This window comes from Erythrolamprus reginae, chromosome 2, assembly GCF_031021105.1.
Source record: "Erythrolamprus reginae isolate rEryReg1 chromosome 2, rEryReg1.hap1, whole genome shotgun sequence".
Taxonomy (NCBI): domain Eukaryota; kingdom Metazoa; phylum Chordata; class Lepidosauria; order Squamata; family Dipsadidae; genus Erythrolamprus; species Erythrolamprus reginae.
In genome coordinates, this window is record NC_091951.1 from 201,789,862 (window position 1) to 201,816,908 (window position 27,047).

At 41.3% G+C, this 27,047-nt stretch overlaps 1 protein-coding gene across 3 annotated transcripts in view; it reads right to left on the bottom strand.

The window, feature by feature from the left end:
• Nucleotides 1–2,275: 2,275 nt before the first annotated feature.
• Nucleotides 2,276–27,047, bottom strand: part of PRICKLE3 (prickle planar cell polarity protein 3) — a 38,528-nt gene continuing 13,756 nt past the window's right edge. For all 3 annotated transcript variants that reach the window (XM_070741245.1, XM_070741243.1, XM_070741244.1), the window contains 6 exons: nucleotides 25,197–25,310; nucleotides 19,235–19,372; nucleotides 9,598–9,801; nucleotides 6,662–6,848; nucleotides 4,347–4,856; nucleotides 2,276–3,829 (listed from right to left, as the gene is read on the bottom strand). In XM_070741245.1, coding sequence (XP_070597346.1) covers nucleotides 3,192–3,829; nucleotides 4,347–4,856; nucleotides 6,662–6,848; nucleotides 9,598–9,801; nucleotides 19,235–19,372; nucleotides 25,197–25,310 — 1,791 coding nt within the window. In that variant the 3' untranslated portion in view covers nucleotides 2,276–3,191. The remainder of the gene's footprint in view (nucleotides 3,830–4,346; nucleotides 4,857–6,661; nucleotides 6,849–9,597; nucleotides 9,802–19,234; nucleotides 19,373–25,196; nucleotides 25,311–27,047) is intronic.

A 27,047-nucleotide genomic window follows, 5' to 3' on the forward strand; every position in this document is an offset into this window, starting at 1 on the left:
TGACATTGAGCTGGCCATGAGCCTTGCCTCTGCTCCCCAAAATCAAACACAACCCTGATGCGGCCCTAATGAAATCAGGTTGACACCCTTGATCCAGGAAAAGGAATCTGGCTTAATATTGTCCGTATAAGGTGTAAATTATGTCATTATGTGTTTCTCTGACTTTTTCTTGTCTTACATTTAAATAGAAGTATTTCGGCTGTCAATGTACACAAAGCAAGTGTTACATCCACAAAATCACCAAGGATTTGATCAAATAGTACAGACATACCATCAGAAGGCAACTTAGTACAGACATACCATCAGAAGGCAACTTCTCTACATCTTTTTAGTGGGTAATCACTGTATTTAGTGGGTAATCACTGTATTTCCATGTTTGGGGAGTTCTACCAAATAAGTAGTGTCTCACAAATCACAACTTTCGTTTATTTAAAATGAAGTTTCTATCAGTTAAATCTATTCTGATTCATTCAAACGTGTGCAGATTCTGCTACCCAATGTTCCCAAAACCAGCTGCTGTTTTTCACCAGGGGTGTATCTGGCAGACTTGGTAGAAGAGTCAAATCCAAAATGTTTTACTTCTGAGTAGCAAACTAGGTTTTTTTAGGGAGACGATAACTCATAGCATATATTTCTATTTCAGTGATGGATTAGTTCTTAGTAACCAGAGTTGTTTGTTTTTGCTTAGGTTATAATAAAATACTACATTCTACTTCCAATTTGTCTAAGATAGGACATGAATATCTCCGAGACCGCCTCCTGCCGCACGAATCCGAGCGACCGATTAGGTCCCACAGAGTGGGCCTTCTCCGGGTCCCGTCAACTAAACAATGTCGGTTGGCGGGCCCCAGGGGAAGAGCCTTCTCTGTGGCGGCCCCGACTCTCTGGAATCAACTCCCCCCGGAGATTAGAACTGCCCCTACCCTCCCTGCCTTCCGTAAAGCTCTTAAAACCCACCTTTGCCGTCAGGCATGGGGGAACTGAAACATCTCCCCCCGGGCATGTACAATTTATGTATGGTATGTTTGTGTGTGTGTCTGTTAGTATATTGGGGTTCTTTTAAACTTTTTCTTTTTAAATATTTAAACTATTTGGATTTGTTATGATTGTTTATGCCATGTTGTGAGCCGCCCCGAGTTCGCGGAGAGGGGCGGCATACAAATCTGAATAATAAAATAAATAAATAATAAATAAATGAAGATGAATATAATATTCTAGGTTGACTCAGCCTTCCATCTTTCTGAGGTCAGTAAAATAAGGACCCGGATTATTGGGAGCAATAGGCTGACACTGTAAACTACTTAGAAGAAGACTGTAAAACACTATAAAGTATTACATAAGTCAAAGTGCTCTTGCTATAATATTATGTTGTGTTTCTGCGTGTGAAACCTTTGATTCCCAAATTCCCTTATTGGCCAACCTCCCCAAGCCTAATCTGAAAATGGGTTTATTTTTCTGCTGCGTTGACACTTGAAACAAATAAAACCTATGGTATACGCCCTAAATTAAGTATACTAAGTTTTTTTTTAATCCATTAAAAAAATCCCAATGCAGTCTTGGTTGCCAAAATGTTGCCAGTCCTTACTATGTAAACTAAGGATAATAAACCAGATACTCTACTGATTTCCAGATGATAATACTTATTACCCAAAATGTTTGGAGGGTGTCATTTTGTCCACTTCCACTAGAGGCTGCGGTAATGAGACAATCATTGTCCTTTGTCCACTCCACTGTAACACCCATGATGTCCCTTTGTTCCATAGGCTATTTTTTTCTACTTATTAATATACAGTGTTCCCTCGATTTCTGCAGGGGATGCGTTCCGAGACCGCCTGCGAAAGTCGAATTTCCGCGAAGTAGAGATGCGGAAGTAAATACACCATTTTTGGCTATGGACAGTATCACAAGCCTTCCCTTAACACTTTAAACCCCTAAATTACCATTTCCCATTCCCTTAACAACCATTTACTCATCATTATTACTGGTAGTCACCATTGAATAAGGCACTTAGTGGTCCTGATATTTATAAACATAATTATTTATTAACAGTAATATTTTTTTGTTATTTATTTGCAAAAATTATTAGTTTGGCGATGACGTATGACGTCATCGGATGGGAAAACCCATGGTATAGGAAAAAAACCGTGAAGTATTTTTAAATTAATATTTTTTGAAAAACCGTGGTATAGGCTATTCGCGAAGTTCGAACCCGCGAAAATCGAGGGAACACTGTACAACACACTGTAATGATCCACCGCAATACCAAAACAAAAAGTTCTTTTCATGAACTTTATTTCAATTTTCATTTTAAATTAAAAATCTTAATTAGAAAAAAAATCATATTTTTTTTGAAAAACTGCAAACTTTAGAAATGCACACAGTGCAGAGAGAATAGACACTGGGTAGGGAGGGTGTAAAATCGCAGGTCCGGTTTGATTAGGAAGATACACTGAGGGGTTTATCCCACAGAAGACATCATCTGCCCATGTTCCACTTCTAGCGTGGAAGGCTGGAGAACAGTTCCGCTTCACTCAGAGGTGTACACACACAATCACACACATTGCCACCAAACACCTGGCTACCAAAGGAAGGGAATCCCAAAGCTTGAAACCGCTACCTTGCTAGAGACTTATAATAGCAACTCGAAGGATCAAGGGTCAAAAGGGATCCACCCAGGAATGGTGCAAATATTCAAAGGTCACAGTAAAAAGGTCAAAACAGAAGTGCAAGGGCTCCCGGGTAAATTGCTGCTGCTTGAAGCTCGCTCACTGGGCAGAGTTTTACAGGACTTGAACTTTCCAGAGGAAAAAGTTAAAGCTGGGTTCAGGAGGTCACAGTTGAGAGGTCAAAAGGCCACCATGGGAAATAAACTACCACCGTTCAAAGAGCACCACAAAGAGAGAGAATGAGAGACTTCCAGATATTTCACACACGGTTTACACCTAAAGGTCAGAGGTCAGAGTGGGGGGAAACAAATCTCCCTGAGGAAAGGTTTTCAACAGAAACAGTGGTGGTGATGATAGAGGTCACTTTCTGAGGAGAATCCTTGGTTAAGAGGCATGGGTCAAGGAGGAAGGAACAGTGGCCTACGGCTGTAGAGGCCCCCAAAATAGAATGATCAACGTTTCACCATTGAGACAAGGCCTGAAGCCCGACTACGGCTGGACTGCAATAGCAAAAGCCAGGACGGCTCAGGACACCACACAGTTCTTGTCTCGGACCACCCGCAATCTTCGGCGCTGCCGTTTGCGAGACGATTCGCTGGGCGGCGTGACCTCCGGGGAACTGGCTCCACCACGCAAATGGGGCGGCAGGGGTATAGGCTCCCCTAGGAAGTAGCCTTCTTCCTCCGAGGATGAATCGGAAGACTCGGAAGAGCTGAAGTCCCATCCCCGGGGAGGGTAGCGCCGGTGCAAGGCAGGAAAAGCACTCTCCGAAGCGGAATAGGAGAGGCTGGCTCCCCTCCTTTCCCCCCTATGCTTCCTCGGCCTCCAGTGTTGGCTCCCCAGGTTGAGCGAGTTATCGGAAGTGGAGCGAGGGTGTCCCCGGATGGCTCCCTCTTTCTGCGCCATTGGGGTCTCCAAGGAGGCTTGCTCGGGGGTGCTGGGCTCTCCCGAGATTAAAGGTTCCCGGAAGCTAACCCTGGGTATTCCTCCCCGAGCAAAAGTCCCAGGCTCCCTGCCCTCGCTGAGCCGTGGCCGGGCAGAGGCTTGAATTTTGGAAGTGGAACTGCTGCTCCAGTCGGAGGCTTTAGAAGAGGGCATCCCCAGCTCTGGCATAGAGTGGCGCAAGGGGGAGGTGCGCTGGAAACGTGGCTGGAGCTCGGTCCCTGGGGAGAAACAAGGAGATTACTGTGGGGTGAGCTAAGTCTCAAAGCTAGAAGCCCCTCCCCCCAACTAGTCTTGCACATCAGTGGTGGGCAGCAGCTGGGGTGGTCAGGTGCTCCGTCCTGGTAGAAAATTCCAGGGTGTGCACACCGCTGCGCGCCCCGACTCATGCACGTGTGAGATTTGGCTTCTGCGCATGCACAGCAAGCGAAATCCCGCATGAGGACACACACACAAGCGAGATCTTGGTGATTTTCATCGGGTTTTTTGCTTCTGCGCATGCACGTAAGCAAAGAATCAGCAAAAATCTCCGAAATCTCGCTCGTGTATGTCCTCACACAAGATTTCGCTTGCTGTGCATGCACAGAATTCACATCTCGCGCCAACAGCCCCACGTGCACCTGCCAGATGTACATGCATCCACGACAGCCTCGGAGGGCGCACCAGTAGTGCCGAAGACGAGCGGCCCTTCACTGCTGCACATCCTCAGCATTCTTGTTCCCCTGTGCTCTACCTCACCTGTCCCTGCTTCCTCCTGGTCAGTGGCCGGAGGCTGGCAAGTTGACGTTCCTCGGGAAGCCCGTTCCACCGGCTCCTCACAACTCTGGCTGTAGCCGGAACCGTTGCTGTCTGGATCGGAGAGCTCTTCCATTTCCATGGGCACCTCCTCGTCCTCATCCCCAGGCGCCCCGCTCCAGCTCCTTCGGGTCCTTGGGGTGGAGTCTGACGGTACCGTCTGCCCCGCAAAGGAAACGGAGCGGGTGATGGACGTGCCCTGGGACTGAACCCGGCGCTGCTGCCAGCTGGTCCTCCGAGCATCCTGAGGACAGGTGCTTTGCAAAGCAGAGTCACAGGAATCCGAGCCATTGGGGTCTTCACCCAGGCTGCAGGCCCGTGAGCAGAAGATCTGACCCTGCTTGGGCAGGAAAGGCTTCCCCAGCAGGGGTTGCTGGCAACGGGAGCAGCTGAAACAAGCATCGGTGGCGTGCCAGTGCTGGCCTTCATAGGTCATCTGACCCTGGTCAATACCTGCAAGGGAGGAACGAGGCCAAACCATTGGGTGGGTTGAAGCACTTTTGTTCCAAAATCCACAAAAGCTGGAAGGTCATCTGCTCTTGCCAACAAAGGTGATCTCTCCCACCTACAAAATGCTTTGGGGACATTATTATTATTATTATTTTAGTTGGAAGGAATAAATTGGAGAAGCTGATGGCACGATGGAATAAGGTGAAACGTTATATGCTGAGTAGAATCTGTGACGCAAATGTGAAAAATAAACTCCAATCACTCTTTCAATAATAACAAATGCAAAGTAGAGCTAAGGAAATATATATATATAAACTAGTAAATATTTGAACCCCCTGCAATTGGTGGTGGTGGTGATGGTTATTGTCAGTCGGGTGATGGGCACGTGCACTGTGCACTGTTTTATGTTTGTTTTATGTAACCTTATCTGCAAAACCAATAAAAATATATTTTAAAAAAAATATTTTAGTTGGAAGGGACCTTGTAGGTCATCTAGTCCAACCCTCTGCTCAGGCAGGAGTCCCTATACCATTTCGGACAAATGGCAGTCCAGTCTCCCCTTGAAACTCCCAAGTGTTGGAGCTCTCACAGCCCCCGCAGACAAGCTGTTCCACTGGTTGACCGCTCTCACCGTCAGAAAGTTCCTCCTTATTTCCAGGTTGAATCTCTCCCTGGTCAGCTTCCATCCATTGTTGTCTGGCTTTCTGGTGCTTTGGAAAACATCCTGACCCCCCTCCTCTCTGTGGCAGCCCCTCAGATACTGGAACACTGCTATCATGTCTCCCCTGGTCCTTCTCTTTGCTAGACTAGCCATGCCCAGTTCCTGCAACCTCTCTTCGTATGTTTTAATGTCCAGTACTCTTATCATCCTGGTTGCTCTCTTCTGCACTTTCTCTAGAGTTTAGAAGACTGCGTGAGCCTTATCTTGCCTAATAACCCAGTGTTCTTTCATTTTTTTGTACCCCTTTTAAAAATTTTGGAGGGTCCCAAAAGAGCTTGTATGATAACTCACCAATCTGTATAACTCACCATATGATAACTTTATCGAGATTTATCATATTAGAAATTAAAACTGATGTAGTTGCTGTCACTACTGCTTCTCATGATTGTTTGATGGGGTTTTAATGCTACAGATAGTCCTCGGCTTACTATCAAAATAGAGTCCCAAATTTCTGTTGCTAAGTGAGACAACTGTGAATTTAGCCCGATTTTATGACTTTTCTCACCACAGTTGTTATGCAAGTCACTGCAGGGGTTAACTAACAGGTAGTAACAGAGTTGATAAGTAAATCTGGCTTCCCCATTGACTTTGCTTGTCCGAAATTTGCATAAAGCAGGAGTCTCCAACCTTGGCAACTTTAAGACTTGTGGACTTCAACTCCCAGAATTCCTCAGCTGGAAGCTACCTGAGGAATTCTGGGAGTTGAAGTCCACAAGTCTTAAAGTTGCCAAGGTTGGAGACCCCTGACATAATGTGATTGTGTGACCCTGGGATGCTCCAACCATTATAAATATGAGTCAGTTGCCAAATGTCTGAATTTTTATCGTGTGACTACAGGATGCTACAATGGTGGTGTGAAAAATGATCGTAAGTCATTTTTTCCCAGTGCCATTATAACGTTAAACAGTCACCAAATGAACTTTTGCAAGTTGAAGACTACGTATATATTATTTTTCGACATAGGCTGACAAATAATTTTGACTTTGCTAATCCCCGAGAAGGTCTTAGGGGAACCCCAGGTGTCCTATGACCACGCTTTAAGAAAGGCCGGTAGAATCCAGCCCTCCCATTCTCCGAGTTGTCTTACCAATGTGCTCCCCGCACGCATCGCAATATTCTGCATAGAGGCTCTCGTAACAACGGCAGCAGTAGGGGCGACGCTGGCGCATGATGTATCGCTGCCCACCCAGGGCCTCCTCACACTCAAAGCAGCAGAAATGGCGCATGTGCCAGTGGCGGCCTTCAGCTTCTGTGCACTCATCTGCAAAGATGATCTGTTCAAGGAAAGCAGGCAGGTGGGTTCAAGGGGGAGATCACAGGAAAATAATTAATAATAACAACAACAACAATAATAACAATAACAATAATAATAATACCAGTGGGTAAAAACTGGTGGTATCATAAGCCTGAACAAGTGCTTGAAAATGAACAAGCAAAACTACTGTGGGACTTCAGACTGACCGAATTTTGGAACATGATACACCAGACATGATTGTGGAGAAAAAGAAAGCATGGATCATCGATGTCGTAATCCCAGGAGACAGCAGAATTGAGGAGTAGCAGCTAGAGAAACTTGTGAAATATGACGATTTGAAATTTCTGATAGAACTGCTGCATAAATTTGTGTGATTGCCCTGTTTATGTGTGATCTGGGAGAGAAGAGGTTTATATTTAGCATCTTGGTTCCTGCCAAGATCTCTTATGCTTTGTGATTTTCTTCTAGCCTGGTTCAGTTGTTTTAATATCAGAACTAGGTTTCAAGAGCCTGAGTAATGATAAAGTGGATGGCTCTAAAATCAGAAAGGATTCAACTCCCTACCCCCACTTAATTATTATTACTTATTTTATTATTATTATTATTATTATTATTATTATTATTATTATTATTATTATTATTATTATTATTTAGATTCGTATGCCACCCCTCTCTGGAAAGGCAGACATCTGAATCAATGGTGCCTTCATTCCATTAGCTCTTCACAAAACACATCATGTCTAACTTGTCCCTAAATGAAAATTGAAGTAACTTTACAAAAGCATTCTGGTAATTCATGAATAATATGTCCTATACAACCTGTTCTTTCTTCTATTCATGACAACAAGTTATATCAAAGGACAAAATTACTGGACCATCCTTCATCAAGTAGTCCACATCTATATCTTAAAACAAAGCTATTTCTTGGTTCAAAGGTTCAGTCCATATGTTTTAAAGCCAAGATGCGTTTTAACCATGGTTTATTGCTGAGACTATCAAAATAACCATAGCTTACATAGCTTACACTACTCTGCTACATACTCAGATACTATTCTTCTATTCTAAAGGCATTTATTCTAAAAGGCATTTATAAAGGTGTTTTGAGCCCTTTTTATTTGATTACTCCCTCTTCACACATGAGTCAGTGGGGAAATCTGTAGTTTTATGGAATCTTGTTGTAGGTATGGTCTTTGAGATACTCTTTGGGCGCTGCAAGTCTGTGTTTCTAAGTCTTTCTGTGTATTTGTTACCCTTTTGTGATCAATTATATTTTGAACTGGGTGAGGTATATTTTGTCTATGTTTTTTAGAGGGATTGATGATAGCTTTTTAATGCTGGGAACTTTTTAAATTTTGTGAGTGGGATAATTTGCTATGTTTTAATGGGACGAATTATAATTTGCCATATGAAAGTTAGATCTTCACATTTATTATTTGTTCCAGTAGAAAGGGGCATTAAAAGAATGATTGCCAAAAAAAGTGCAGGGAGTTCAAGATGAGGCAGGCTAGATTATCCAGAGTGATGTTCTTTTTAGTCTCTAAGAGAGACTTCTTATTTTTTCTTGCATCTATAGATTGGCATGAGATTTCGGTAGTGTTGTGGTTAGCTCTGGCCCAGCTCCTGCCCCAAGGACTGTGGGTGTGGGGGCAGGAGCAAGTCTGTTTTGCCCCCGGTGGAATCTGATGATGAAGGCTCCTCTGACCAAGAAAACATGAGTGACAGGGAGGAGGAGAGTGGGGCAGACAGCTCAGAAGGAGATCAATTATCTAGCTCCTCCTTGGATTCAGAACAAGAGTTAATGATACAGCCACGCATGCGGAGAGCGATGCATAGGCAACAACAATTGAGAGATTATTATCAAAGAAAATGAGGCCACCTGTGGTTGGGTGGGGCTGTGGTAATTAGTGAGGCTGCTATAAATAGCAGCCTGTGGGTTTGGCCATTGTGGAGGATTATCTGATCCTTGTGTTTCATGACTGCTTTACTGACTTTGACCTTTTGTGTGCTGATTTTTCCCCACTTTGAAACTAAACCAGAGCAAAGTGTGTTTCACTTTGTGAAAGAAGAAGGACTGTGAATTGCCTCACAGCTGCAAGCTAAGTATCACAGAACTGATAAGGGACTTGTACAAATTACCAGTTTGTGTGGAGACCAGTGCTCTTTGCTATACCAAATGAGGGCTTAGGTTAAGGGAATTTTCATTATAAAGAACATTGTTTTGAATTTTCAAACATGTGAGTGTCTGGAATTTGTACCTGTGAATTTGTGGGAGGATTCTACCAGAGAGCCCAACAGAACAGGTAGAGGGTAAAAATAAAGCAGGACAACACACACACAAAAACCCCCCAGTCATGGTTAAAATAAGTGAGGAACCAACTTCAAGTCATGGTTTTAAATTATGGCGAACTGTAAAACACCTAACATTGTGTATTACTTGAGGTGAATTTGCACCTTTAAACAATCGCAGATTTTAAAAAGTGTTGTCTTGCTGTTCTGTGGAAACAAAGCCACAGTAACATTTGGACAGTTCAATTTAGAGCAATATTTTTCAATCTCGGCAACTTTAGGACATGTAGAAAGCTTCTGAGAGTTTATGTTCTACGTATCTGAAAGTCACTAGGAATGACAAAACACAGCTTTAAAGCACGCGTGTCTATTCCCAACTCACACAAATGATCCCAGCTGCCCAATGTCCGTATTTTCCATTCTGGGAAGCCTTCCAGAGGCTCCCGGCCACTCTACATAAGAGTCTGGCTGAACCTTCTCACCTCATCACAAGCTTCACATCGCGGCTTGAGGCGCTCAGCATGGTGGCGCCCACAGTAGATTTTGCCCTCCTGGTAGAAATAGATAAGGTCAACGAGGAGCTCCCGACACGTGGTACAAACAAAGCACTGCGGGTGCCAGCAGGCACCATGCCCAGCTCGACTGGCAAAGACAGCAATGTCCCCTCCGCAAATCTGTTTTCCACACTGCCAAGAAAAGAAGAACAAGTCAAAAAAAAATTTTTAAAGCAAACAATGGATTCAGTTCCTGCACTCCTTTAGGTCAGGAATGTTACACTTGCCAGTTTATAAACTTTGAAGGCATTTCAGTTTTTGCTTTTTCCCACGGTGAGACCATATTTCTGGCCCACATTTTTCCCCCCAGGCATCCAAGGCTTTCTCTGGCCTTAAGTCAACTGTTCTCTATGGGTGATGTATTTTCCAAGCACTCTAATCACATTAAGAAATGTATTAAGAAAAGAAAAAGAAAATCTCAGTCTGGTTGAAGGGAATTCTGCTGGTGATGCCTGACACTTCATTCTATTTGAAAACATTTTATCACACGAGCTCTTCTTAACCCATTGAAAGCTTTTGAGAGTTTATAAGCAAAAGAGAAAATAAAGAATGCAACTCAAAAACGTCATTTCCCAAATTTGGCAGTCCTAACTTAACAAGGCAAGTATATTTATTTTATTATTTATTTATTTTATTAATCAAATTTGTATGCCGCCCCTCTCCGCATTCCAAACTGACTTGCTGTGATGAGTTTAGATTTTTCCCCCCCATGTTATATTTTGAGTGTCTTTGAAAAGTTTTGGCAAAATCACATTCGCCATCATCAGGCTGAAGTTATTGGCTTCATGCTGCTTTGAGTATGGTACTATATGGTACCATATGCTTTGAGTATGGTACCATACCATACCATACCATACTCAAAGCCAATAACGAAGCCAATAACTTCAGCCTGATGATGGCAAATGTGTTTTCGCCGAAACCTTGCAATGACAGTCAAAATATTACATGGGGAAAAACCCAAACTCACAACAATGTACATATATATATACCCATGAAAATCTATGAAAACATATATGTATGTATGTATGTAGATATGTGTGCATATGTGTGTGTATTTATTTATTTGTTTGTTTGTTTGTTTCTGGATTTTTCACTTAGGTGAATTTAAAGAAAGGTAAACGGTATTGGCATCATGTAGAAACAATAGATGAGCAGCTTCTTTCTTTTTAATTGGATTAAAAGATATATGCTACTGGAAGCCAGTGAAGCACTAGAGGGCAGACTTGATCCACCAGTATGTTTCTTTTTCTGGCTACCACCAGTGTTTTTCAACCTTAACAACTTGAAGATGGGTGGTCTTCAAGAATTCTCCAGCTGGGCACACCCTGCCTTGGCAGTCCATGCTCAGATCCTGACCTAATACTTGAAATAACCCTATTCTTTAAAAAAAAACATCTGTGAAAGGCAGAGCCAACCTGGAGAAAATAAACATATGAAGAACGGTTGCAAGAATTGGGTATGGCCAGTCTAGAGAAAAGAAGGACTAGGGGTGACATAATTGCCATATTCCAGTATTTGAGGGGTGCCACGAAGAAGAGGGGATATCAACTTATTTTCCAGAGCACCAGAAGGCAAGGCAAGAAACAATGGATGGAAACTAATTCAAGGAGAGAAACAACCTGGAATTAAGGAGAAACTTTCTAACAATGAAGACAATAAACCAATGGAAGAGTTTGCCTTCAGAAGTTGTGGGTGTTTCATCACTAGAGGTTTTTAAGAAGAGACTGGACAGCCACTTGTCTGAAATATTACAGGGTTTCCTGCTTGATCAGGGAGTTGGACTAGAAGATCTCCAAGATCCCATCCAGCTCTATTCTAATTGATTGAATCTAGTGTAATTGACAGACTGAAGCCTGGCTTAGCTTCATGCTTTTAAACTTTTCCAAACACTGCTTTCAGTCTGTAATCAGGACCTAAAAAATAATTTGGAGTGCAGTTCTTCACTCTCGTATTTATTTTTTGTATGTTCTTATTTTTCTAAAACCATTAATTCAGTAAAAACTACTGACAGCTTATAACAGGGCACATTCTAGGGGGTTTTCTTAGATTTTTGTCAACCTGTAGTATCATTTATGCTTAATCTGCAAGCAGGTAGATGTGCTAAATCTTAAAGTTTGCTTAATAAATTAACTGCTGAGATAACATGCTAGAGTTAAAACAAATTAAATTTATTTATGGCTCAGTATTAATAGTGATGGTGCTTTCTTAGGACAATTAAAGCAATGGCTGGATTTCTACACCCACCAAATCAAAGCTACCCATTCCATGTCACTGCCTACAATTTACATGCTGATAACAAATATAATTCAGTTTTCCCTGCACTAAGAAGCATTCTTCTCTGAAGACCACCCAGATTAAATTAGATTAGATTAGATTAGATGTTTATATTATATTTCAGCAGGGGAGAATCAACACAGAATTTGTGAATTCTGTGGACCGAATTAATGTCCTGTGGCTGCCTTTTACCCTCAAAATAAAAGTGAGCTCTTGTTCCCTTTTTGCCCACCGCTAATGATAAAAATCTCACGTTCGAACAATTCTTGCCCAACAGCAGATACATTTGCACAGACAGATTTTTTGAACTTTTATTAATCATTAATTCAGTTTCTTAAGTATTAACTCAGTTAGGGGAATATTGTAAAGACACAGCCTGTTGTGAGACATTTTTGGCATAGTGATTGAGCCGGTATCAAGTTAGAAACCGGGAGATTATGAGTTCTAGTCCTGCCTTAGGCACAAAGCCTCCTGAGTGACCTTGGACCAGTCACTTTCTATCCAGCCAAGGAAGCAGACAAGGGCAAACCATTTGTTATTGTTATTTTCTAAGACAAATTCCTTGTGTGTCCAATCACCAGATTGGAATGGTGGATCGATAAACAGAATTGGTTGCAGATCAATGCAATATGTACATATTTAAACAAAAGTGAGAATAAAGAAATCTTCTTACGAGAAGAAAATAGTTTAGAAAAAATAATAAATGAAAAGATAAATGAAAGTAAAGCACAAGCCAGCAAAATATATAGGATGTTATTGCAAAGGGAAGAAGAAGTAGCTAAAAGTTTAACAAGATGTTGGCAGGATGATTTACAAATAGATGAAAGAAAAATGAAACAAATAATAGAAAATATATATAAGATTAAAAATACGAGAGTTAAAGAGATGAGAAGAAAAATCTTACATAAGTGGTATTATACACCTGTACAAATTGCACACTTCCAGGGGAAAGAGAAGAGCAAATGTTGGCATGGGTGTCAGAAAAAAGGAATATTTATGCATATGATCTGGGAGTGTGCAGAAATACAGAAATTCTGGAAGGTAGTCCAGAATGAAATTAATAAAATGTTAAACATTAATTGGATTATTATAAAAGAAACAGCAATTTTAATTAAATATAGGGAACTAGGAGAATTTAAGGAAATTAAAACTGCAGCATTGGAAAGTGCTCAAGCGGTGATAGTTTTAGGATGGAAAGATTCTACAAAATGGACAGTACAAAATTGGTATTGGTATATGGTGGATCACATATATTTTGAAATTATGGAAATAAGATTAAATAATTTTGATGAGAATAAATTAGAGAAGCTGATGGTGCGATGGAACAAGGTAAAAGATTATATGTTAAGTAAAATCTGTGATGTAAATACGAAAAATAAACTACAATCACTCTTTTAGTAAAATTTGCTCAAGATAGAGCCAAGGATTAATAGATAGATAAACAAGTGAAACCTCTTTGAATCCTCCTGTAGGGGTGGTGGGGGTGACGGGGTGTGTGTGTTGTTTGGTGATGGGCACAAGCACTGTGCACTGTTAAATGTTTGTTTTTTGTAAACCTATAAAAATCAATAAAAATTATATTTATAAAAAAAAAAACAATCACACTTGGCCAATAACATTCTATTCTATTCTATTAAATTTATATGCTGCTCAGCTCAAAGTTTGAGACAACACTTCCAAAATCTTGCCAAGAAGACTGCAGGGATTTTTCAAGCAGTTCACCAGGAATCAACACTGACTCAAAGGCAACAAAAAGAAAGCATACAGGGGCGTACATAAGTGCACTGGTGTGCCTTTCGGCCCCTGTCCAATTGTCTTTCCTTTCTCTCACTTATCATATATATTTTATTTCTTTCATATATCCTCTCCTCTAAGTTCACTTTACCCTTATATATATTAGTACATGTCTATTTTTCTTCCTATGTATTTGTGTATTGGACAAATGAATGAATGAATAAATAAATAAATAAATAAATACAGAAGACTTTCAAGGATGTTGTGATTACAGAATTCATGGGCATTTGGTAGACAAAAAAAGGAACAAGAACAAAAGTGCCCAGTTTATGCCTATAGCGTGAGTTTGCATGTCACACTAAGCCAAAATCAGACCATCTATCTAAGGGAGTATTTGATCTTAGCCAGAGGCTTCTCCAGCTTCGCTCTTCCTATTAACCTTCCATTTGGACTTACAAAAGCTGGAATCCTTTATGCACAAATCATGGTTTAAAATATCCCAAATCTACCTCAAAGGCAGAAACTATATCTAATATCTCAACTGATATTTGTGGTAATATGGGCAGCCAATACGTTTAATTAATTAATAAATAGAAATAAATTATCAGCAATATAATTATCTCATTGTGAATTGTTGACATCTACAACAGTGGTTCTCAACCTGGGGGTCGGGACCAGTGCTCCCTCTAATTTTTTTTGGGGGGGGGCGGAAAAGTGTCTGAGCGGCAGTCCCTTCGGGACTGGGCGGCACAGAAATATTAAACAAACAAACAAACAAACACACAAACAAACAAACAAATAAAAAACCCACCCTGTTTTGCCTCAGAGAATTTCAAAATAAAATACTGTACTGTGTGTCTATAACAGTGAGCTCATAATAGGGCAACTCTATCAATATCAAAATGCCACTTAAATAGTTGAGCTAGTTTCAAACTAGATTTTGATTTTCTTTCTCTCTTCCTTACTCCCATTCTTTTTCTTTCTCTTTTCCTTCCTCTCTTTTTTCTATCTGTTTCTCTCTCTTCCTCTCTTCCTCTCTCTCTCCTTCCCTCTCTCTCCTTCCCTCTCGGCTTCTGGGCAGGTTTGGAAAACTCTGAGTTGATGATGATTTTTAAGTGAGCGATTGCTCACTGCTCAGCTTAGGGGGAACTATGGTCGGGACCCCTTTAGGGGTCGAACGACTGTTTCACAGGGTCACCTAAGGCCATGGGAAAGACAAATTTCCCATGATATTAGGAACTAAAGCTTCTATTCTGGCGCCTTGGAACATATTTTTACAATATGACCAATCAGATGTTTACAGTGGGGGTAACCCTCTGACCCTGCTGCCAATCAGCTTAAAGCTCTGTTGGGAGAATTGGCGCTAGACTTATGGTTGGGGGTAACAACAACATGAGGAACTGTATTAAGGGGTTGCGGCATTAGAAAGGTTGAGAACCACTGATCTGGAACCAAATCACATCTAGTTAAGCACATAGAAACATAGAAACATAGAAGTCTGATGGCAGAAAAAGACCTCATGGTCCATCTAGTCTGCCCTTATACTATTTTCTGTATTTTATCTTAGGATGGATATATGTTTATCCCAGGCATGTTTCAATTCAGTTACTGTGGATTTACCAACCACGTCTGCTGGAAGTTTGTTCCAAGGATCTACTACTCTTTCAGTAAAATAATATTTTCTCATGTTGCTTTTGATCTTTCCCCCAACTAACTTCAGATTGTGTCCCCTCGTTCTTGTGTTCACTTTCCTATTAAAAACACTTCCCTCCTGGACCTTATTTAACCTTTTAACATATTTAAATGTTTCGATCATGTCCCTCCTTTTCCTTCTGTCCTCCAGGCTATACAGATTGAGTTCATTAAGTCTTTCCTGATACGTTTTATGCTTAAGACCTTCAACCATTCTTGTAGCCCGTCTTTGGACCCGTTCAATTTTGTCAATATCTTTTCGTAGGTGAGGTCTCCAGAACTGAACACAGTATTCCAAATGTGGTCTCACCAGCACTCTATATAGCGGGATCATAATCTCCCTCTTCCTGCTTGTTATACCTCTAGCTATGCAGCCAAGCATCCTACTTGCTTTCCCTACCACCTGACTGCACTGTTCACCCATTTTGAGACTGTCAGAAATCATTACCCCTAAATCCTTTTCTTCTGAAGTTTTTGCTAACACAGAACTGCCAATACAATACTCAGATTGAGGATTCCTTTTCCCCAAGTGCATTATTTTACATTTGGAAACATTAAACTGCAGTTTCCATTGCTTTGACCATTTATCTAGTAAAGCTAAATCATTTACCATGATCTGGATAAGTTGGGCTACAACACCTGGGCTTCAAAGATCCTTAGGACCTGGTAGTTGTAGAACAAGAATCTAGATAAAATCTGATACTCAAAGGCTTAGGTACAAGATTGGGAAATCTGCCTTTTTAAGGTTGGTTCCCCATTAGTGACTTAGAGCATCTTCTAGAGCAGTGTTTCCCAACTGGTGTACCGCGGCACACTGGTGTGCCGCGAGACATGGTCAGGTGTGCCGCAAAGAAATAAGCTCAGCTTCTGGTCTCGCAACTTTTTGCGAAGAGAAAAAAGTTGTGAGACCGGAAGCGCCTTCCAAGTTTTCCAGCAGCTGCAGCACCCCGCCCAGCTGGAGCTTCCCTGGCGACGGCAGCAGGTGAGCTTTGGGGCTTGGTGGGAGGGCAGCGGCAGCGGGAGGGCGGCGCGCAGCGGGAGGGTGATGGTGGCGGCAGCAGGCAGTAGCCATGGGGCGGCGCCAGGGTGGTCAGCTGTGAGGCGGAGCTCCGGAATGGAGGCACCGACCGGCGGCTGGACATGTTGCTGTAGCCGTGGGGCAGCGCCAGGGTGGTCCCTCTCTCTCTCCCTCTCTTGCTATCTCTTTCTCTCCCCCCTCTCTCTTTCTCTCAGCAGCGGCATTGGGCAGTAGCCCTGGGTCGACGTCAGGGTGATCAGCTGTGAGGCGGAGCTCCGGAACAGAGGCACCGATGGTGGCAGCTGGACATGCTGGAATTGCGTGGCTGGCACTTGCCTGCTGGCTGGGCCAGGACGGAGGCTCCAGCCCCACGTCCATGCCCAGCGCAACGCCAGAAATGTACGACGTCTAGCAACACGTCTAGACACCGCCGTTTGTGCCTCTGTTCTGGAGCTCCGCCTCACAGCTGATCACCCTGCCGTCGCCCCACGGCTACTGCCCAATGCCGCTGCTGAGAGAAAGAGAGAGGGAGAGAGGCGGGAGAGAAAGAGAGAGAAAGAGATAGCAAGAGAGGGGGAGAGAGAAAGAGAGGTAGAGAGGGGGAGAGAAAGAGAGAGAAAGAGATAGCAAGAGAGGTAGAGAGAAAGAGATAGCAAGAGAGGGAGAGAGAGAAAGAGGGAGAGAGGGGGGAGAGAAAGAGATAGCAAGAGAGGGAGAGAGGGGGGAGAGAAAGAGAGAGAAAGAGATAGCAAGAGAGGGACAGAGAGAAAGAGGGAGAGAGAGAGGGGAGAGAAAGAGAGAAAGCAAAAGAGAGAGAGAGAAAGAGAGAGAGAAAGAGAGAGAAAGAGGGGGGAGAGAGAAAGATAGCAAGAGAGAGAGAGAAAGAGGGGGGAAGGAGGGTGAGGGAAAGACAGAGGGAGGGAAGGAGGGAGAGAGGAGGGCAAAAAAGAGAGGAAGGAAGAGAGAAACAAAGAGAGATAGAGAGAGAGGGGGAAAGAAAGAGGAAAGAAGGGAGAGAGAGAAAGAGGGAGAGAGAGAGAAATAGAGCGAAAGGGAGGAAGAGAGATATTTTTTTGTCCAAACTTTTTTTTAGCCGCCCCCCCCCCCCCCCCCCCCGCCGGCTCAATGTTCCCCAGGATTTTGTAAATGTGAATAATGTGCCGTGCCTCAAAAAAGGTTGGGAAACACTGTTCTAGAGCAAGGCTGTCAAATTTCTGGCCCATGAGTTGAATGCACTGGCCACGCCCACGCCTAGTTTGGTAAAGGGGGGGGAAGTCCCAAAATGTCACGTGACACTGCTGTGACGACGTGAGTTTGACTCCCCTGTTCTAGAGCATGGATGTCAAACTCGATCATGTCACATGACATGTTGTGACATAGCTTTGCCTTGGCAGAGCTGGAGTGGGCATGGCCTGTACGTGACACATCCAGCCCACAGACCGCCAGTTTGACAAGCCCGTCCTAGAGTTTTCCAACCATTCTTCTGCAAAAAAAAAAATTATGGTGACAAGTTTTGTACCATTTCAACAGCTGGATATTACTGTGAAAATGCTATTGATGACTACTGGGGAAATGGTCTAAAAATCCCAAATTACAGGAGTTAACTCAATCTGGGGATCAGCACAAAGCCAGGCAACATTTCTGGAATCCCCAAATAAGCAAAACAGAGTAATCAAGTCCAGGAGGCCTTTTGCTAGAGAGATACTTCTGAAATAAAGGAACAGGCCTGCAGGGTTCAAAGACTGTAATTTACAGGGAAGGACTGTATTGTACATCTTTCCCTTTAATAAGCACAATTCTTTTTTCATGCTACTTAAGAGCTGATAATAAAAGAGGCCGGTTTATACTTTATTAGTTTATAATAAAAGAGGCCGAAGCAGCTTCCTTGACTCACTACTTGTATTTGGGGATTAGTGATACTGCCTCGAGATATATAGGAGTCTCAGAATGAAACTCTCTGAAGCACCAAAAGCCTTAATGGAAACTGAAGCAGCTAGTGGTTCCAACAGCTGCTACAGGCACCTGCACAGTGTCCTCTTTGCTTTGGTCACTCTTCCTACAGCAATGGGCAGTTTCTTTGACTTAGAATTCCACCGAGGAACCAGAAAGATGGTGCCACTTCTTTTTCTCCCTCAACTGGAGCAAACTGGCAAATGACAACACTACAGAGGGAACTAGAATGCTCTTAAGACATGCTTTTAGCCGCTGCCCTAAATGCCAACTCCTGCAGATTCACACAAGACAGATTATTGAAAAAATCCCATACGAATGAAATCCACAACTATAGCAAAAAGTGGGCAAAGAACAGAAGTCCTCCCAGTGCTTTGAGAACCACCAAGAATCTGTTTCTGATTTAATCGGCTACTCTGAGGTCAATGCCACTTTCAACATCAAAAGATTCAAGGAGCCATGATCAGTCAATAAAGGTTTTTACTATGGTTTTAATCTGGACTTTATCACATTAAATGTCGGGAGGAAGGTCCATGTTTTGAGAATATGCCTCTGGACACATCTAAATACCTGTATCTGAAAGTGGGGAAGGAGGCTAAAATTTGGAAGCGGAATTGACCTCTTTCCCTCTGGGGCTTAGCATATTGGGAAATGTGGTGGAAGCAACCAGGTATTGGAGAAAAATGATAGCATCTTTTTTTCCCTCATTTACTATTTTCTCTTTGGCTTATCCCCCAATCACTTGCTATTTTTCAGATGCTGGGCCAAAAACACAGATTCAAGACCCTATGGCCAAGAGTCTAATTATTTCTCCCAAGAACTGTAAAATAAAAGCCATTCTTCTCAAACTGTTTTACATTGATAAGGGTACAAAACAAGCCCCCACCCCACCCCTACCTGTTCACAGATGGCTCCAGTTATGGTGACAGGAAAGAGTCGGACCGTTCCTCGGCCAAGGTTCTCTCGCTTGCGCTGCTGTGAGAATAATTTCAACTCCTTTGCCTCTTCCGCTTCCAGGGAGCTACAGTACTGAGCCTGGATAAAGATTTGGAAAAAAAGGCAAGATGGTGAAGAAAGGTCAAGATTTTTTTCCCCCTGCTGATGACTCTGGAGCAGGGTTTCCATTCCAGGAACACTGAGTTTTCCCTGCTCTCAAAATGAAAAAAACTGGAATAAAATTACAAAGGTGGAGTAGGTAGGTAGCTGGCTGATGAATACTTAGTGTAATCCTAGCATTGCTCTTGCTGATGAACTCCAATTCTCCTTATGTTCAGCCAACACAGTCAGTTCTGAAACATGATGGCAACTACAATCCATCCACATCTGGAGAGCTGTATGTTGGCTAACTAGGCCCCAGAGAAACAGAGAATTATCTCTTTACTGGGCCAAGTTAGCCAAAACCACCCTTCAGATTAGAACAAGAAAGACAACGGGTTTAGCATAATGTTTTACAGATCATGGGGTTGAAGACATGTGTAGCAAAGAAAAGAGGAAACAGAAAAATGGGAGAAAGAGAGGAGGATAAATTTTAACCTTAGACTGTCCATTGTTGTTGACCTCACTCCATTCCTAAGAAGGAAAGGCTGTGTATAAGCGCACCATCGCCTTGGGTAATGCTTCAATGTCTACTGTCCTAATGTTCCCTTTTATTTGTCTTCAAGTATTCAAATCATGTTTCTATCCGGGGTGAAATCTATCAGGTTCTGACAGGTTCTGGAGAACCAGTAATGAAAATATTGAGTAGTTCGGAGAACCTGCAAATCTGGCTGGCCCCAGAGTGTGCTGGAAATGGAGATTTTGCAATAACCTCCCCCTGTCATGCCCACCGAGCCACACCCACAGAAATGGTAGGGGGGGGAAATTGAATTTCACCCCTGGTTGATGATACTTATACATGTATTGTCTAATACGTGCTTGACAAAATAAATAAAATAATAAAATAAAATAAAATAAAATAAAATAAATAAAATAAAATAAAATAAAAAGCCCAAGAAAGAGAAAAAAAACTGGGTAGTCCTTTCAACTCATTGCAAGCTTTCAGACCTGAACGTAGCCCTTCTGAGAGAATGAAGATCTCAGCAAGGGGGGGGGGGGGAGATTTTACATCCTTTGATCTGTACAATGCAGACACCAAAGGAACAGATCTACTGCTGGCAAATGAACAATTCCAGCAAGCGAAACTAGCACAGGTCAGGGTAGTAACTAACTAGCCATAAATCATAGGAACAGACAGCACCAGGCTGCCCTATTGGGCCCCAGGGATCGGGTAGCCCAGAAGATAAAAGAGATCAATTAAATCTTACCCGGGGAACATTTTATATTTTACATGAGTCTATAACTGAGGATGGTGGTTGCCCACAAGTATGGGGAAGCCATTAGCCTACTGACCTTGTGTAAACAAATTAATTCCGACTCCCTAGGAGGCAAGGAATTTTCAGGGAGAGCTCACACAGACTTGGGACTCTGGAGGCTGATCAGAAAACTTCATGAAAGAGGCCCCTTCTCAAGGAAGCTCTGAGACTAATGATTAATTTACCTCCTTGGAAGTTAAATAGGGTGGAGAAAAGAGATTTAGCACAAAAATCCTTCATCTGTTTACAGTTTGAAACTGGCAACCCTCTACCAGGGTTTTTTCAATACTCTGAGATGCCTGAGGACAGAGGTTTCTTTGAACAATATTTCTCCACTGCATTCTATGTGAACATATTTTTCTCCACTGCCTTTTGTCCACTTGTCAACAGTCCAATAGCTGGAAGGAGACCTGAAATAGATCTGGGCGTTATATCTTCACTAATTCATTTTGCTACCTCTGGTTAAAAAATGGTGATCCACCTAAGAACGAGAAATACCAAGTTATACTTCAGGAGTCCTTCCACGTAAAGGGCCCCAAGCGATTAATCACATAATCACTTCTTTTAAAAGATACAGACTTTATCTATTTCATTTCTCAGAGTTACAGTTATTATGGGGAACAATGCTTGGACCCTTCAATCTGCAACCCCTTCGTAGTGCAGAAAACTTAAAAACAAAATGCACCATTTTAATGTTTTTAATTTTAAAAATATCAGGTTTTTAATTCTTATTTAAATCATTGAAAACTGCAAAGATTTTTTGTTGCTGTTGTTGGGCATTTCATTGGAACTCCCCCATTCCTTTACATACTGCAAAAGCAGAATAACTATAATAAATAACAATGCCAACCTCATTCAAGTAATCATAATATTGCATCAGTACAGTATCTCCTGGTGAGATATTTTGAAAAGTCACAGATAATGTTATGCACTGCTAGCCTAATGGGCATGACAAATTGCAAGAATTATGAATGCTTTTTGGGGGGAGATTATTAGCCCCTGCCACCTGTGGTAGTTTAAGCCCAATTATTTAGACTGCAAACAGAGAACAGGACTGTGTAAACTGCCTTCATAGCTGACAACTGACAACGCAGCAGGTGAGAAGGCAAAGAAACTAATCTAGCAAAGTACACAAGATTGATCTTGAGGAAATTCCTTTCTGATTCGGAGGGTGGCAATCATTTTAACCCTTTAGGCTTCCCATTGCGTGCACACAACAAGAACAACCAGGAACTCTGCAAGCACACTCCCTTTTTAAACTGACGATTGGCAGAAGCCCGGGGAAGTTGGATTGGGAATCTAAAAGTGACAGGACTAGAAACAACAACTTCCAGAGGATTTAATAGTGTTTTAGAAACATAGAAACATAGAAGATTGATGGCAGAAAAAGACCTCATGATCCATCTAGTCTGCCCTTATATTATTTCCTGTATTTTATCTTAGGATGGATATATGTTTATCCCAGGCATGTTTAAATTCAGTTACTATGGATTTTTCTACCACGTCTGCTGGAAGTTTGTTCCAAGGATCTACTACTCTTTCAGTAAAATAATATTTTCTCATGTTGCTTTTGATCTTTCCCCCAACTAATTTCAGATTGTGTCCCCTTGTTCTTGTGTTCACTTTCCTATTAAAAACACTTCCCTCCTGGACCTTATTTAACCCTTTAACATATTTAAATGTTTCGATCATGTCTCCTCTTTTCCTTCTGTCCTCCAGACTAAACAGATTGAGTTCATTAAGACTTTCCTGATACGTTTTATGCTTAAGACCTTCCACCATTTTTGTAGTCCGTCTTTGGACCCGTTCAATTTTGTCAATATCTTTTTGTAGGTGAGGACTCTAGAACTGAACACAGCATTCCAAGTTTTGAAGAAAATAGCAGAAGGCCGCAATGGAATGAAGAGCCAGCGAGTAGAGTAGCTCTTCAATAATTCCTCTATGGACAAAAAGGTTGGAAACTGCAAATTTAGAGCCCTGGGAGATGAGGGAAGAGCCACCTTTTCCCAAATGCATCCAGCACTTTTGAAAGGACACTGAGTTTGCATACTGCACTTTCAAAAATTGCTTCTGAACTGCTTGAGAAATCTTTAAATCAACAAGTTTGATAATACTGGATGAATTTCGTTCAATCCTTTGCAAAAGAAATTTTAATTATAAATTTAAGAACTTAGAGTTTGTTTTTATTAATAAACAGCACAGGGATGGTTAAAATTTTGATTTTAATAAGCTACAAACTCAATACGGGTCCAGATAAAATTGAAAACTAGAAGGAATTAAAGATTAAAGTTAAAGGAAAAGAACACGTCAATTCAATGTACAAATACAAAATGAGGCAAAATATTTTAACAATGGATATATTCAAGGATAATTTTGAACAATGGACCTAAAAGTTTGTTTTAATATCATCTGCCTCTATAGGTAAATTGTGCTTTAAAAATGTTATGGCAGCGGAACATGTTCTACCTGACAAGATCAGATAGTCTGGTATGGAAAAAGATGTTACACTGTATATACAAAAAAACCTGGCTGATGTCTTAATATTTAAAGGGAATATACAAATCACAAACCAAGAAACTAACCTGGATAATTTTCCTATATTTGATTTTAAAAAGAGGCTTGTTAATATTTTGAAAAATGAAACAAAATCAATCTTATGGCATTATTTGAAGGAAGTAAAGATTAAAATTATTAAAGGTAAAAATAAAAGGAAGATATGTAAAGTTAATTTAGGTGGTTCAAAGCTAAAACTGATATGTCACTCCTGGACTTCTGTTGACAGCAGGACTGAACTGCTTTATGGATTTGTTTATAGAGAAGAAATGGCATATGGAAAGAAGAGATCATTTGATGTATTTTAAGAGAAGGTGATGTTATTAAAATTGTTCACACTTGAAAACTTACTCTATTGTATTTATTTTCTTTTTCATTTATATATTTTATTTGTAGCATCTCTAGATTGGCTTCAGTTTGCCCCCACCTCACATCCCAACATTGAGAAGAAAAGATAGGGTTTTTTTTCTTGCTGACAATGAGATGGAAAAGATCAAAGCAGTAGAAAACCAGTCCTGACCTCTAGTTCCCTAAAACAGATTCTATCATATTACTTGAAACATTTATTCATTATAGTAGAAGAATCATTGGAAAAATCTAGGACTTAAGGATTTTACTGTTTACATTTTGTAACTGAGAACACCCACCTATTCATACCACCAATACACTATCACTTCTTTTGAAGTAATTTGAAGCCACTGAAGGGGAAATGGAATCAATTCCCCCATGTGATAAAGTTTAAATTCTGGTTTTGGGCTGCTTACAGTTATTATCTCTGCTAATATCAATAATACATACTTTTTAAGAAGCAGCCAATCCCATTTGCAGTTTAATGGGTGAGATAGTGTTTGGGCAAAGTCATTTAGTGAATGAGGATGAACTTGTATATGGCTCTTCCAGATCCTAGTCCAACATTTTAGCCAGAGGTCTTTGACAATTTCCCATGGCCCATTCCCCATAGACAACTTGTCACAGCCAACTCATCTCAGGACAATTGCCATGGCCAACTCGCTGCGGGACAAGAGTTACACTAAGGTTAAATAAATGGTTGAATAGAATAATTAAAGAAAAGATACAAAAGGAGGGACCAAATGAAATATGAATGACAATTTTTTTAAAAAAATTAATAAATTGAATTGTTCAATTGTCCTATGGTGAGTTATCCATGGCGAATTAGCTGCGATGAATTGGCCTGTGGTGTGTTAGTGGTGGTGAATTGGCTGCAGTGAGTTGGCTGTGGCAAGTTGTTCCATTCTGCTTAACCAGCACAGCAGCAACAAAGGACAGTATTCCTGCATCTCTCATTGTTTAGAGATAGGATTCCCAACATTTATAGTTTTTGCAAAGAAAGATCATTCCTGATCTTGCTTCCACAAAATTGATCGAAGAGTCCTGAACTTTTGAATCTGGCTACATATATCAAGTATAAAACAGCTTTCTATAGGAAATCATTTCTTAACTCCATCACCACCACCCCATTCCTTCCTTTATTTATTTGATTTATTTATTTATTCATTGGATTTGTATGCCGCCCCTCTCCGTAGACTCGGGGCGGCTAACATGCGACAATCCAATACTAAAACAGCTAAAAACCCTTATTTTAAAAACCAATCATACATACAAACATACCATACATAAATTGTAGAAGCCTAGGGGGAAAGAATATCTCAGTTCCCCCATGCCTGACAACAGAGGTTGGTTTTAAGGAGCTTGCGAAAGGCAAGAAGGGTGGGGGCTATTCTAATCTCTGGGGGGAGTTGGTTCCAGAGGGCTGGGGCCGCCACAAAGAAGGCTCTTCCCCTGGGTCCTGCCAAATGACATTGTTTACTTGACGGGACCCGGAGAAGGCCAACTCTGTGGGACCTAACTGGTCGCTGGGATTCGTGCGGCAGAAGGCGGTCCCTTCCTATTCAATAATAATAATAACAACAACAACAACAATAATCCCTCCTCACCTCACTGTCATGAGGTGGAAGCTGGTGCAACAGCTGACGAATGCGGTACCGTTCTCCAGGGCTGTTGACATAGGGGACTTTGTCTTCTGGAAGGCAGCTGAAGAACTGATAGACCTGAGGGTAAAAAGCACCATTTGTGAATTTCGAAGGAGGAAAGTAGAGAAGAAAGCCAAGAAAAAGAGCTCACAGAGGTTGCATCCAGTGCTCAGTAAGTCTAGCAAAAAGATTCTCCATCTTCTCTATAGATCTCCCAGGAAGCCCATACAAAACTAAATCCCTCAAACAAGTTAGGTCATCTCAGTTAGGTCTCAAAATGCTGACAGGATGCCCGGGGCATATGCATTATCCTCTGAAAGCAAAAATGCCCCCTGCAAATATATTATTATAGACACCAGATGTCTTTTTCAAAATAGAGGCTCCATAATTGTACAAATTATTCTATCCGTAAGAATAGGATGCAGGATCAAGGCCATTAACTTAAGGGCAGGTGGCATGTTTGGTTTGTAAAATGTTCCAAGTTCAAATGTCTAGGTTTACCAGATATAAGAGGCTCAAGTAGCAGTGTTGAGGAAAAACACTGACATCACAAGCAGCCTCAGGTGATGGGCAATCTGTGATTCAATGGGGCCTGATCCCCCCCCCCTTTTATTTTATAGTTCCCACAATTTTTCCAGATATGACTGCCCAAAATCAGTCTTTTTCCTGGTGTTCTGAGATATATTTGGCTTTAAAACAGGCTTACCTTAACCCATGCTCTCAGCTCATCCCATATGTCATATGGCCCAACTCAGAAAGTACCAATCAAAATACACTGCTCAAAAAAATAAAGAGAACACTCAAAGAACACACCCTAGATCTGAATCAATGAAATATTATCATTGAATACCTGATTCTGTATAAAGCTGAATGTGCTGACAACATGTGAAATTGATTGTCAATCAGTGTTGCTTCCTAAGTGGACAGTTTGATTTCACAGAAGTTTGATTTACTTGGAGTTATATTCTGTTGTTTAAGTGTTCCCTTTATCTTTTTGAGCAGTATATTTTATCTCTGAGGAACAGCAATAAAACCTTTCTCTTTGCTTATAAGATCAAGCTTTTTTTCTACTATATAATTCAAAGATAAAGGTGCCCCAGTCTGATCTATTAAATTCAACACAGAACTTCCCCCACTAATCTCTTCTACCTATAATAATAAATCATTGATACGAACACACACACACAAACACAAAATTTCCATTTTGCGATTTAAATTCAGTTCTGTCCAGGATGACGGGTAGAAGGCAGGAGATTTTATTTTAATAAGTACTGTCCAAACAAACCCTCAAGACAACAGTAAGATCCATTCAGCTATACTGGACTGAAACTGTCCTCAATAACATCACTACTATAAATTCATCAAACAAACAAATAAATATTCCCAGATTCAACTCTCATCTCAGTGGATTTTTTCAGAAAAAAACTTTCTTGTGGTCTAATAAACCAGCCTTATAGGGTTCTCCGGATAATTTACAGGATTAAAGCTATACTGCAGGCCACTGAAGCTAACTGTAGATCTGCAGGTCAGCGGTTCAAATCTCATCACCAGTTCAAGGTTGACTCAGCCTTGCCTCCTTCCGAGGTGGGTAAAATGAGGACCTGGATTGTTGGGGGCAATAGGCTGGCTCTGTTAAAAAGTGCTATTGCTAACATGTTGTAAGCCGCCCTGAGTCTAAGGAGAAGGGTAGCATAAAAATTGAATGAATGAATGAATGAATGAATAAATAAATAAATAAATAAAATGGTAAATACTTTCTGCAATGAAAACTCTGATAAGAAACAACAGAAAATACTACAAATGATTCTCTTTAAT